The sequence below is a fragment of the Rhincodon typus genome, chromosome 15 (assembly GCF_021869965.1).
Source record: "Rhincodon typus isolate 14 chromosome 15, sRhiTyp1.1, whole genome shotgun sequence".
NCBI lineage: Eukaryota > Metazoa > Chordata > Chondrichthyes > Orectolobiformes > Rhincodontidae > Rhincodon > Rhincodon typus.
The window spans coordinates 52497964-52512190 of record NC_063346.1 but is presented as its reverse complement, the minus strand read 5'-3'; the positions used below and the strand labels follow the sequence as shown (position 1 = coordinate 52512190).

The following is a 14227-nucleotide window of genomic DNA, read 5'->3' as shown; positions in this document are numbered from 1 at the left end:
TTCCATCTGTGGTGGTGACCATTTTGATTCTCAACATTCGGATGACCTTTTTTTTGGCTTGGCTGTTCCCTTTTTTTTGCACTGATGTGTACATCCCAAATTTTCCCCAGCTTTGCAATTCTGGCTGATCAGCATCTGTTATTAATTTTTAGACTACAGTTCTGCTGCTGCTCATGGCCCACAGTGCCTAACTGATGCCCAGTCTTCAATTGCTTGATCTGTTCAAAGTTTATGCCATTCAGCACAGTGATCATGCCACGCAACATGATGGAGGGTATTCTTAATGTGAAGACAGGGGTGCATTTCCAAAAGGTTTGTGTGGTGATCACCATCACCAACAGTGTCATAGATTGCAGCAGGCAGATTAGTGAGGATGAAGTCAAATATGTTCTTCTCTCTTGCTGGCTCCCCTTAGGACATTACCAGTACAGTCAGTAATAATGCTCCTGAGCAACCCTTGGTGGTGGACTCTGCGCACTTTCCACTTTCAGTGTTTCTGCTAAATGATGTTCAACATGGAGGAGTACTGTCATCAGCAACTGGATGGGGGGAGGGGTTCTAGATTCAATGTTGAGGATTCCTACGGCAACTCCCTCCTAACTGTACACTATTTTTTCATCACTTTTGCTTGTCTGTCCTGCCGGTGGGATGAGATATATCTAGGGATGGTGATGGTGTCATCTGGGACATAGTGTTTCTATAATTCCATGAATATGACTACTTTAGGCTGTTGCTTGACTAATCTCTGTGACTGCTCTCCCAATTTTGGCACTAGCCCCGAAATGTTATCGAGGACTTTACAGGATCAACAAGGCTGTGTTTGTTGTTGTCATTTCCAGTGCATCAGTCGATGTCAGGAGGTCCATACATTTTCACTTTTTTTCCTTACTAGTGGTTGAAACATTTCAGAGGGCAATTAGGAGTTGGCCACATTTCTGTAGGTTGTATATCATACATAGGCCAGACCGGATAAGGACAGTGTCTCCTTCTCTAAAGACCATTAATGAACCAGAGGGGTTTTAAGACAATCGATAGTGGTTCCATGGTCATCATTAGATTTTTAATTCCAATTTTTTTCTTGAATTCAAATTCCATAATGCACTGACAATGGTTGGGATTCAAACCCAGGCCCTAGAACATTACCTGGGTCGCTGAATTACTATAACATGACAATACCTCTAGGCCATCGCCTCCCCTCTACCTCGCCTAACATCTCTTTCTGGCCTGTTTAACTTCTTTCTCCTATGAATACATTCCTCTCAGTGGTTTGTGATCTCTTTCCGAGGGCATGCTCACTCTCAGACCCACTGTCTGAGCTTGCACTTTGTTTTCTGGTCTTAACATGGTAATGCTTCATACTACCAACCCACGGTCCCAACCCTGATCTCATGCTGTACATTAAACTAGCTTCTGTACTTTCCAGTGGCCATCACTGCTGTACTTATAATTGTTACATTCTCCACTGACTAGCTTTCTGGCAAATATTTGACTTTAGTACCCATTTATATCAGCTGTCCTTTGGGACAAAATAGCCTCATTTTGATCATCAGAATTGACTTATCCATAATCAGAAAAGCTGCCAGTGCAACAGTTTGATCCTCATCATTGTGTTACTCAACATTAGGTTATGACAGGTATCTGGCTCCTTTTTACTTTCCTTTAATTTCATTAAAATCTGCAAATTTATAAGCTATACCAAGCAACCATATAAAGTATACCCAGTTAGTTCCCATGCCGTACAGTTATGTTTCTGTCTTTACCAATATCCTTTCCTGGGCCTCTCCATTCTTTAAGCCTCTTTCTCTGGTGATAAAGCATATCTTCGTGTTGTAAACTGATTTCCAATGGTCATACATTATATCTAAATGTTCACTAAATTCCTGAGTCTTTGGCTTCAATGAAAGCTTTTTTGCTGGGATTCAGTGCATTCAAGTGGTCTGAAAAAGTGCAGCTCATTGTAGTCCTTTCCTGGGCCGGGGTCTGATCACACTTAATGATTGAATGTTAGGATTTCTACCAAAAATTAATTAAAATGGGTTATGTCCTCAGATCATCTGCCATGGGTTTTTATTTTACATAGATCGTCCATGACAGTGCAGATGATAACTTACAATTTAGCTGATATGCCAAAATTTTATGAACTGTTTTGTCTATTAGGGTTAAAAGAAATTTCTGCTGCCGTATTTATAACTGTTATCTTTATATTTGTATACAAAATTCTAAATTCATTGTTATCAAATTACCCCCTATTATCAGTGAAACATGTTGTCATTTGTCCAGGTCTGGTCCTTATCCACAATTATTTTATCTTTACTAATATTATTGTCAACCAACAAAATCTGGTTGCTAAATCAACAAAGCGTAAAATGATTGTCTTTTGATCCAATGTTTTAGAATCCACAGCCACTACATTGTTGAAATCTGTTGCTCGGGGTGGACTTACTGTAGTTTGTGACAGTGTCCTTTGGTATTCCTTACAGATATCACATTTATTGTCCATCCCTTCTATAAGCTTATTGTACACCCTGTCCCTTTTCCTTTATCCTTTACTAAAATTCTTAATCTTTTGGAAGATGGATGGGCAAAATGCCTATGTTTAATGCAGTTGACATTAGGTTCAACAAAAATGTTCAATTTTTTTAATAATACAGAACATGAATACTGCTGAAAATATAAACATTTTGTCAAAGCTTTTCATCTTCCACTCATCAGGACAATTCGCAAGAATGCCAATTCAAACAGAAGCCAACATTTATACTACATGAGAAAACAGTGCTGATTGGAGGGCAAGTGGCTTTGGATTGGTAGAGCTATTGTCATGGAGAATGGACCCACAAATGGTGACTGAATTTAACTGGCAGGCTTTGTTTAAATTTTAAATCAGACAGGTTGACTCTGATTGGTCAGGGCATTGCCATAAGTCATGAATCAGCAAATGGCTGTCACCTATTTTATTTAGTGGAAAGGCACAGTGTCTGTATATGTTCTTTCCGTTTGCTAAGATCAGGGCTCTGTGTATCAATACATACAGCTTCCAGTAAATGCACGTGCACCATGTTGCCTAAAATTGGTTGTCAGCATGATTCTTCACACACTCAATAGCCCAACAATTGTTGTCTAACTGCCGAATCACATTTAATGTTGGACACTGTGTTAAGAGTTTTGCAAGTGTGGGCAGAATGGGTATAGTCAGCACCTTGCTTGTGGCAAACAGCTGAAGGACTATGTTGTTTGATTCGATTCACATAGCCTACATAGCTGGCATCACACCAGCACTGAAGTTCATATGCATTACTAATTTGTAGACAGGCGAATTGTATTTTTGGCTTGACAGCAACATTCCGTAAGTGACAAACACCACTTGTGTTGCAACTGCGTAATAGCAGTGTGAATTAATTAGTTTCATCTGTTCATCTGTTGCTCGAACATTTGAAATACCTTATCCTGCCAGCGCAACCTGAGGTAGACTGGGCACCTTTCAAGAATAAGAGGTTTGGGTCCTTTTATGAGTTTGTGTGATATATAACGAGAAATGATCTGATCAGGGTAGCCATTATCACAAAGATTGGCTTTGATGTGCCCTAGTTCAGCAGCAAGTTTGCAGGTGGACAACTCACTCAGGCCATAATTACAAGGTTGCCAATAAGACCAATCTCATAGTGCATGGAACTATGGTAAAAGAACCTTTAGGGATGAGTGATTATATGCTTGCATATACTTGAAGTCCAACCTGAATCAAGGGTGTTAAATTTGAAGAAAATAAATTATGAAAGTTTGAATGGTAAATTTGTTGTGGTGAATTTGGACAAAACTTTAAAATGTTTATCAATATGTGGCAATAAAAACCCTTGAAAGAGTTATATCATATGTTACAACAATGATACTTTCCCTCAAAACAGAAAATTCAAAATCCAAAATCAGTCGACTGCGGCCACCAAAGGGAAATAAGGATTGTGTAAAATTAAAAGTCTTGAAAAGAAATAGTAATAAACCTGTGGATTGGGAGGATTTTCAAATAGAGCAAAGAAGAACCAAGAAACTCAAATAAGTGGAGAATAGAATAAGAATGCAAACATAGAAAATGAATTGCCTAAGCTTCCACAGCTGCTTAAAAAGACTTAACTGGGACAAATGTCAATCAAAATCCTTAGAATTTATAATGGAGAATAAAGATATGGCATAGAAGCTAAATGATTGCACCGTGTCTGTCTTCGCTGAGCAAGATACAAGAAATTTCCCAGGATTAGAGATGCAAGGTACTAGGGAGAATAAGGAATTAACAGAAATTTATATTGGAGAAATTGATGGGACTCAAGTTACTAAGCCTTTGGTATCTAATATTCTACATTCCAGGGTGTTGAAAGAGTTGGAGATCAGGGATACATTAGTTATGATCATCTAAAATTTTACAGATTCTGGAATGGTTCCTGCAAATTGGAAGTAAGAAAGAAAACAAGGAATTTCAGAACTGTTAGCATTACAGCAGTAATAGGGAAAAAACTGGAATCTTTTATAAAGGCTATGACGAATGGATAGTTGTATAATAACAGCTAGCTTGGATTTGTGAATTGGAACTCATTTTTGATGAAACTGTTGGAGATGTTACTCACATGATTGATAAAGTAGATATTTAGTTTCCTTGGATTTTCAGAATAAAATTCCCGATACGAGACTGGTTAGCAAAATAAATACTCATGAGATAAGGGGGAATGTACTAGGATAGATTAAGAATTGGCTAACAGACAGAAAACAGAGAGTAGGAATAAATGTGTCATTCTCACGTTGGTAGGCTACGACTATTGTAGTACTGCCAGGATCAGTACTGGGATCCCAGCTGTTCACAATATGTAGCACTGATGTAAACGTGGGGACTGGTGTCCCTATCCCTGAACCGAGAGGCCCAGTCAACCCCACCTGCTCTAGAGGTGTGTGATAACATTGCTGAATAGGTTGATTAGGAAAAATAGGTTAATTTTTAAAAAACAAATATTTCCAAGTTAATGGATGATACAAAACTAGGTGGGAATGCTGTGAGGAAGATGCAAATCACCTCAAAGAGGGTTTGGACCGACTTAGTGAATGGACAAGAACGTGGCAGCTGGAACATAATGTGGATGTGTTAGGTTACCCACTTTAGAAGAGGAACAGATGTGTACAGTATTTCTTAAATGGTAAGAAGTTACAAAGTATGGATGTACAAAGAGACCTCAGTGTCCTCATTATTAAGTCACTGAAGCTAAAATGCACGTGCAGCAAGCAGTTAAGAGGGCTAAGGGTATGGTGGCTATTATTGCAAGACGATTTGAGCACAGGAGTAGTGTAATCTTGTTTCAGTTATATAGAACCTTGGTATAGGATCTGCAGTATCGTGCAGTTTTCTACCCTTTCCTTAGGAAGGTATTATTGCCTTAGAGGGAAGGTAACAAAGGTTCACAAGACTGTTCCCAGGATGGTGATTTGGAGAATCTAGGCCTGTATTCTCTAGTTTAAAAATTGAAAAGTGATCTCAAACTAAAAGGAGACAAGAAGTCAAAGCTTTTCATCTTGCACTCATCAGGACAAGGATGCAAGAAACAGACTTGAAAAAAGGAAAACTAGGTTACAGGGCATGAGAACAGGGTGCTCATTGGTAAGGCCATCTTTGGCATAATGATGCAAGAACAATTAACTGTCAATCTTAGTTTTCAAACTAGGAAGGCAAGCTCTGATTGGTCAGGACATTGCCATGGTACAAAGCAGCTCCTATGAAACAGATGCAATGTATATAGGATTTCCTTTTGTCTGCAAAGAGGGTCCTGTATAGACTATAGCGCTTGCAAATGCATCACACTGTAAGCCTCGCCAGTGATCTTAAATTAGTTTCCAGTGTAATTCAAATTATTCAACTGAGATAGCAAGAACTGCAGATGCTAGAGTCAAGAGATAACAAAGTGTGGAGCTGGAGGAACACAGCAGGCCAAGCAGCATCAGAGGAACAGGAAAGCTGACATTTCGGGTCAGGACCCTTCTTCAGATTTTTCTGAAGAAGGGTCCCAACCTGAAACATCAGGCTGCCTGGCCAGCTGTGTTCCTCCAGCTCCACACTTTGTTATCTCAAATTATTCAGTAAGTGTTTTCCAATAGCAGACACATTATTCTGAGGCTCACAAGCATAGACTGAGCACGGTTGATATGCTGCCACTGAAAATTGTCAATGGGACATGTTCTTTGATATAGTCTGCCAGTATTGGCACTTACAGCCCACATACCCGGCATCACACAGGCAGTGAATCTCATCTATCATATTACTCTTTTTATCATGTAAGTAGTTTGATGGCAGCATTCTGTTATTGGAGAAAACCACTTGTGCATTCACTGCAAAGTTGCAACATGAGACATACAGCTTCAGTTGTTGTTCAATTCTTTTAGACATCTTTCCGTCCCAGGGTATCTAAGGTTAACTGGGCACAGTTAAGAACAAAAGTGGTGGACATAGAACCTTGCACGAGTTTTTCTGACATACAGTGAGTGATGATTTGATAGTCAATAGTTTTGATATGTTTTATCTTGGCATCCCTCCTTTCAAGCCTTTTTATTTTGCATATTAGTCTTGATGTACAAAGAGACCTCATTGGAAAACTTTTACTTTTTATCTCCTTTGCAATATTTAATAGATGATCTCATTGAAACTTACAAAATATATGAACGGATAGTTAGAACAATGTAGATAAGATGCTTTGCCTAGATAGAGAGTCTAGAACTAGGAGAATGAATTTCAAAATAATGAGGCAGCTACTTAGGATCAAATTGAAGAGAATTTTTCTTTTACTCAGAGGCTTGTGAATCTTTGGAATTTTCTACCCCAGATAGTGGTGGAAACTCAGTCATCATTTAAAGTAACGTTGACAGATTTCTAAACATCAGTGATATAAAGGGATAGTGTGGGGAAAAGGCACTGAAGTGGATTATCATCCAGAATATTACTGAATGGCAAAGCAGGCTTGACAAAATGAACTGCTTAATTCTTCTCCTAAGTTCCTTTATTTCTATGTTGAGTATCACTCCACTCTTAGCTCTCTATTGGGATAGGCACTTGGTGCTTGAATCCACACGTCATTGCTGTCAGCATGTGCTGGATTTCCTGCACTCTTTTCATTCATCATCTGTTCCTTAGATCATAGGTTTTATTATTAAACCTCAGTCTTTCTTTGTCTGTGGGCCTGCTTTAATTCACCTTGAAATTTGTTGAATTTTGGTGGTGTTTCCAGTTCATGAACACCTTACACTGTTGCTGAATTTCCTGTTCATTCTCATCAAACCAGTCTTAATGTTTCCTAGTAGAGAAATATTATCTTCACTTGAGCTGTTTAGGGCACAGAAGAGCAGATCAAGCACTGCGAACATCTTTGGTTTCTATACATTGATTATTATCACGTTGACTGCAAGAAACTCAGTAAGTAGGTCTTTCTCTACAGTGTCCCCAGGTCCATCGACATTGCAGTTTCTGTGCAGCTCTTCTGCTGCCTCTGCAATTTTTGGGCCAGGTTAAGAGAGATAGTGAGTGAGTTCTGAGAAGGGTCACTGGATCTGAAATGTTAACTCTGATTTATCTTCATAAATACTGCCAGACCTGCTGAGCTTTTCCAGCAACTTCTATTTTTGTTTAAGTAAGATAGTAAACTGGATTATGCAATGGTCAGTCTGGCAGTCATCTGTGATGGCGTGGATGAAGCAAGCACCTTGATGACAACAGAGTAAAGCAGGTATCAACATCAGGAGTAAGGGTATAGCCATAAAGTTTTGTACTTGTCTCTCTGATAAAATAGGGTGTACCTTTTGATTAGACTACTTTCTAGGTATTTCATCAAAAGGAGGCTTTCAAGTGATGTCAATTTCACCTTTCCAGAGATTTGTGTCCTTGCCAACTCTGGCATTAAAATCACTAAGAGTAATCAGTCTGTCTCCCTTTGGTATACAGGACAATGAGACTGAAGTAGAATTTCTCTTTGTCCTCATCTGTTGCTTCATGGGTTAGGGCACGGTTGTGCATTGATGATGGTGTTGCGCTCCTTTTGGGTTAGTCTAAACCAAAGGGTCGTGTGATGATTATTTCTCCAACAAGGGGACTCAGTGAGATACTCAACTACTTTGTTTATTTTGGTGAAGCCAGCCCCATTGAGTCTTCTGTTACCTTTTGAGAAGAAGGTGCAACTATTTTTTCTTTGAGCTGGCCTTGTCCTGCAAATCTTGTCTCACACAGGACAGTAACTATGATGTCATAACATTGAAAATCCTGGGCAATGATAGCAGTTCGACATCCAGGTCTGTTGCTTCTGGGGCTGTCCATAAGAGTCTTGATGTTCAAGATCCTGTATTACATTTTGGGGGAGTGAAAGATGCTGAATATGGGTTCCTTTAATATGAGGTCACCATTGCACACTATATTCACAACAGTCCCAGCAGAACATGGTTTTGGCCTTCAAAGGTATAACTGAGGCAATTAGAGATCAGGCTCCACTGCACAGATGGAAAGGTGATGATGCAGTGGTAATGTCAATGGACTAGTAATCCAGAATACTAGGGTAATGTTTTGGAGGCAAGGATACAAATCCCACCATGGCAAATATCTGAATTCAATAAGAAAATTTGGAATGAAAAGTCAGTCTAACAATGAGCATGCAATTATTGACGATTGCCACAAAATAAACCCATCTTGTTCAGTAATGTCCTTCAGAAAAGAAAACTTGCTGTCTGACCTACATGTGACTCCAGACGCATGACAATGTGGTTGATTCTTAACTGCCCTGTAGGCACTTAGGGACAGGAAACAAAAATTGTCCTGATATGCTTCAAGGCGTGCGATTTATCTATATAGAATCCCTACAGTGTGGAAACAGGCCCTTCAGCCCAACAAGTCCACACCGAACCTCAAAGCATCCCAGCCAGACCCATCCCCCTATTACCCACCTAATCTACACTTCCCTGAACACTATGGGCAATTTAGCATGGCCAATCCACCTAGCCTGCACATCTTTGGACTGTGGGAGGAAACCGGAGCACCCGGAGGAAACCCACGCAGACACGGGAAGAATATGCAAACTCCACAAAGACAGTCGCCCGAGGGTGGAATCGAACGCGGGTCCCTGGTGCTGTGAAGCTACAGTGCTAACCACTGAGCCGCCGTGCTGCCCCTACATTAAGATCATTCATAGTAGAGTTTGGATCTTGAACTAGAGGCATGCAGGTTTTGGTTTCTGTGTTTGAGGGGATTTAATGATTAACTTGTCATTGTTTCTGGAGCTATGATTTATTTTTAAACTAGCATGACAGAAAGAAGGAAAGAGAAGCAGAAAATGCTGGTGCAATCAGCAGGTCTGGCAGCATCCGTGAAGAGAGAATAGAGTTAATGTTTTAAGTTTCAAGTCTGATATGACCCTTTTTCAGAACTTTGACAAAAGAGTCCCTGGATTGATAAATGGAATTCCTTTACATTGGGAAAGCTTTAAAAGCAGACAGAGTAAATGTTGAAGGGCATTGACTTGCCTTCAGGAAGAAGAATCAGGAATTTATTTGTTTAAAAAATTGCTAAGAAGAAAAACCCATAGCTATATCCAACTCCTTTTTGAAAATTTCCAATGTTTTGGCCTTAACTGCTTTCTGTGGTAGTTAATTCCACAGGCTCACCACTCTCTGGGTGAAGACATTTCTCCTCATCTCAGTTCTAAATGGTATACTCCTATCCTTGGTTCTGGGCTCCCCAGTCATCAAGGACATCTTTTTTGCATCTACCCTGTATATTCCTGTTAGAATTTTGTAAGTTTCTATGAGATCCCCCCGCCTCATTCTTCCGAAGTTCAGCAAAAATAATCCAAACTGATTCAGCCTCTTCTGATTTGTCAGTCCTGCCATCCCGGGAATCAATCTGTAAACCTTCATTGCACTCCCTCTATAACAAGAAAACCCTTCCTCAGCTGAGAAGACCAAAACTGCACACAACATACCAGGTGTAGTCTCACCAAGGCCCTGCATAATTGCAGCAAGATATCCCTGCTCCCATAGTTTAATCCTGTCATTATGAAGACCAACATAGCATTTCCCCTCTTCTCCAACTGTTGTATTTGCATGCTTACCTTCAGCGACTGTGTATGAGGACAGGCAGGTCTCATTGCACATTTCCCTCCCTCAATTTATAGTTTATCAGATAATAATCTGTCTTCCTGCATTTGCTTCCAAAGTGGATAACTCACATTTGTCCACATTGTATAACATTTGACATGCATTTGTCCATTCACTAAGCTTGTCCAAATCATACAGAAAGCTTCAGTTTGCAGAATTCACGGTTGGAGCTGGAACTGAAAACCCCAGCATAAAAATTCCACAAATAACATTCCCACTCTCCTGGGAACCTTTCATAGGGCTCGTGGATCTGCTTACCTGTGCTTTTAACCAGTTTCTAGCCCCATTCACCAGTATCTAGTCTCGCTCTCTAGGCTCTGTTGACACTGCTTCCCAGCTAATGTCTCAACTTCTTTGGCTCTCCCCTCATTTCCTGGGCTGTCAATATATACCAGAATTACCCTGCCAGAATAAATGGTTCCTGCTCACCTCAAAAGAAATATTTTTCTTTTAATTTGCTAGTTTCTTGGAATCCCATGTTGGCTCATGGAGTTCATGGTAATATAGCAAACCAGAGTTGATAACCACAAGTTAGAATGTGGTAATAGAAAAAAGAAAGTAGCTGGAGATGGTTCTGTTAACGATAGACATAAATCTACAGGCTTCATGGATTGCAGGATCAACAGGTTGTCCAAGAATAAGGTCAGAGAGATTATACAAGAAGAAAGAATTAAGAAGGACCATAATTGTAATTAATTCAGTTGATATTCATAGAATCCCTACAGTGTGGAAACAGGCCCTTCAGCCCAACAAGCCCACACTGACCCTCAGAGCATCCCATCCAATGCACCCCCCTAAACACCATGGGCAATTTAGCATGGCCAATCCATCTAGCCTACACATCTTTGGACTGTGGGAGGAAACCCATGCAAATATGGGGAGAATGTGCAAACTCCACACAGACAGTTGCCTGAGGTTGGAATTGAACCTGGGACCCTGATGCTGTGAGGCAGCAATGCTAACCACTGAGCCACTGTGCCACCCCTAATAGCTGGAAATAGTGACAAGATGCTAAAATGGAAACTGAAATCACTGAGGACGAGGAGTTAATCTGTGCAAAAGCTGAGAGAAGTAGGATGATTGAACCTCAAGCCTGTAATAACTCAGGAAGCCAAACTGGAAAGGAACAGGGTTTATTGTTGAACACCAAAATACAGTCACTCCTCATGGTGTACACAGTCTTGCCCCAGCCTGGTTCAGACAGTTCTGTGGATCCACCCCTAGGCCTGCTTTTTTTTATTTTTATATTCAGAAGTATGCTCTTACACACAAGTGAACCTTTTATTAATCTTTTAAACCCTTTTATTAATCACCACTGATCACGTGTTTCTAATTGAATAATTTACGGGCAAAGCCTGTTAAGGGCAATGCAAACCATCAAAACTGATGGAGAGCTAGGGAGAGTGGGAAGGGGCTAAATCAAAATGGAGTTGGATGGGCAAATAAAGCACGATATCCCCTGCAGTGCCCACCTCTCTCTAAAGACATGACAGCATTGATGGACACCGTGTGCTCCCTCTCCAGGAATACCTGGACACAAACATAACCACTGGGTCTGCATTTTTTTTATCTCTACCCAGAAGTGTTATCACACACAACTGAGCAACATCCCACCACCAAAATCACCGTGACTGTTTTTTTTGTAAATTACTAACCACAACCAGTAATTGCTTGTGCAGCTAATTAAATATTTACATGCAAAGCCCGTTACTGGGTTTTTTCATATCTCTACCCAGAAGTGTAATCAAACACAACTGAACAACTTTCCCATCACTAAAATCACATGGCTGTGTTATGCGGTAAATTACTAATCACCACCAGTAATCACCCATGTAGCCAATTAAATATTGCAAAGACTGCTACTGGGCCTGCTTTAATTTTTAAAAAATATTTAACTTTTATTTAACTTATTTTTCTAACCAGTCTGTTCATACATGCTATTACACACCTCTGGTGCAGGTGGGACTTCAACCCAGACTTCTCTGGTCCGGGGCGGGGACACTAGCAACGCACCAAAAGAGGGCCCCCTCAAAACACTTGTGTATCCAACTGAGTATTTAAAAGCAAAGCCCATTATGGGCAATGCAAATATTGAGTGATTTTGTTTTTTTATTTAACCTATTTTGCTAATCAACCTGTTCAGAGATGTTATTACACATCTCTGGGGCAGGTAGGACTTGAATGCAGGCCTTCCGATCCAGGGATAGGGACATTACCACTATGCCGCAAGAGGGTCCCCCTGGGTTCTGCTTTATTGTTTTAAATTTTTTTAAATGGTTAATTTGTAAAAACTTATTAAGGGCTCAGGTGATGAGTTCCAACTGGACAAGCCATTGCTTGTTACCAAGGGATCTCATATCCAATGAGCTCCACAAGGAGATTAATTGGAATTCCCCATGGACCTTGTAGGGGCTATCACAAAGCCCATTTACTGTTCACTATTTTCTTTCACATCTGAGAGAGAAACAAAAACAAACACTCTTACCCTGAAGGTCAATGTTATCCAGTGTCCAGGGCTCATCTGAATCAAAATGTGTGTCACCACCCATTCCAGGGCCAGGGAAGTAGGCATGAGCAAGGAAACCACCCTCACCATCAAATGGAGAACTGTCCCCATGGAAACCAGAGGCAAAGAAGACCATGATGTCTGCATTCTTCCTGCGGCCATATCGAATATCATAATAAGGAATCTCCTCAAAGATTAATGGTGTAACTTTCTGCCAGACTGCAAAAGCCTTCCGGATGGCCTGGTATGACTTAAGCTCCCCCACTTTGGGTGTATAGTTCTGAATACTGTGCGAAGAAATAGTGACAACATTAATTTGGTACCTCAAATCTTAGCATAAGTTTTGAAGAAAGATATTGTGCACATAAATCAAACATAAAAATATGATGCCTCCTGCTCAGATGGAATACATGAGATTTTAAAGAGTTGATTGTAGATAGACTCACACACATAAACAGATGTGGCAATATGCAAACACCATAATCCTTTAATGAGATTTTAGGTTGTCTGAGTTCCTTACCTGAATGTGACACGGTCCCGGTTCCACTTTTGTCCTGTGAGGGCATACCGTTTACGACGCAGATTTGCCTTGATTTCTGTACCAAAGTTGTCAGGAACACCACAGCGGGGTTTCTTCATCCATCTGGCAGGGGTTAATGAAACAAAAAATGAAGTGAAACCTACATCCTGTTCTCAATCATAATTGATGATGCTGCTTGTTTGTTCAGGCCACCCTGAATATGTTTTCTGTTCCTAACTGGGTTTGCTCATATTGATGAGATTAAAGCTTTCTAGATAGCCTGATAGCAGTTGAACTTTCTTAACATTGATGCTTGAACACTTCGAATTGGATTTCCCTCTGGCTTATATCTTCAAAGGCTTGAATTCACCACTGGTAAGGTTAGGGATTGGGTTTCCAGCTGATGCCTTGATCTACTTGCCCAGATTGACACTCATAATGCATGTAGAGTAGTTTTCTGACAGGATCCCTACTGGAAAGATTGAGCTCACAATCTCATGGGAGCAAAAGTAGGTGATACTACTTAGGACACTTGCTGTAGCATCAATAAAAGGAGCAACATGGAAAAACGCTGAATCGTGTTAGGAATTTTTTTTTACTTTCAATGCAGATTGTATATGAGCCAATGGATCTCTGACAAGGTTTAAAGATTTAATACTAAACTGTCTCACTTAATTATTTTCAGAAAAGACAGGCTGCTGCTGCCCCAGGATCTGTTGTTTCACTGATATTTCCATCGTTTGGGATCAATGGCAGCAGCAAGATCATCCTTCCAGTATTCAGGGGGCCGGTGGCGGTGGGGTTGTTCTCCCAGTGTTCAGGACTGGCGATGGCAGCAGCAAAGTTCCTCCAGCAATTGGGGAAGGTAGTGCTGGTGGCAGCGGACTCTTGAAGATAGCGGTGCCGGCAAAGCAACATCTGCAGCCAAAGCAGGACTTGTGGTCCAGTGGGACCCTGGGCTGACAGCGGAGCCAGAGATTCTTGGTTGTGGGGCAAGTGTAGGTTCAGCGGCATCAGTGAAGTGGGCCCAGCGGTGAAGAGATGAT

The 14227-nt window shown here is 40.6% G+C and overlaps 1 protein-coding gene across 1 annotated transcript in view; it reads right to left on the bottom strand.

The window, feature by feature from the left end:
• Positions 1-13300, bottom strand: part of mmp15b (matrix metallopeptidase 15b) — a 50042-nt gene extending 36742 nt beyond the window's left edge. The window contains exons 1-2 of the mRNA XM_048605811.1: positions 13182-13300; positions 12641-12948 (exon numbers count right to left, since the gene is read on the bottom strand). Coding sequence (XP_048461768.1) covers positions 12641-12948; positions 13182-13300 — 427 coding nt within the window. The remainder of the gene's footprint in view (positions 1-12640; positions 12949-13181) is intronic.
• Between the last annotated feature and the right edge of the window lie 927 nt (positions 13301-14227).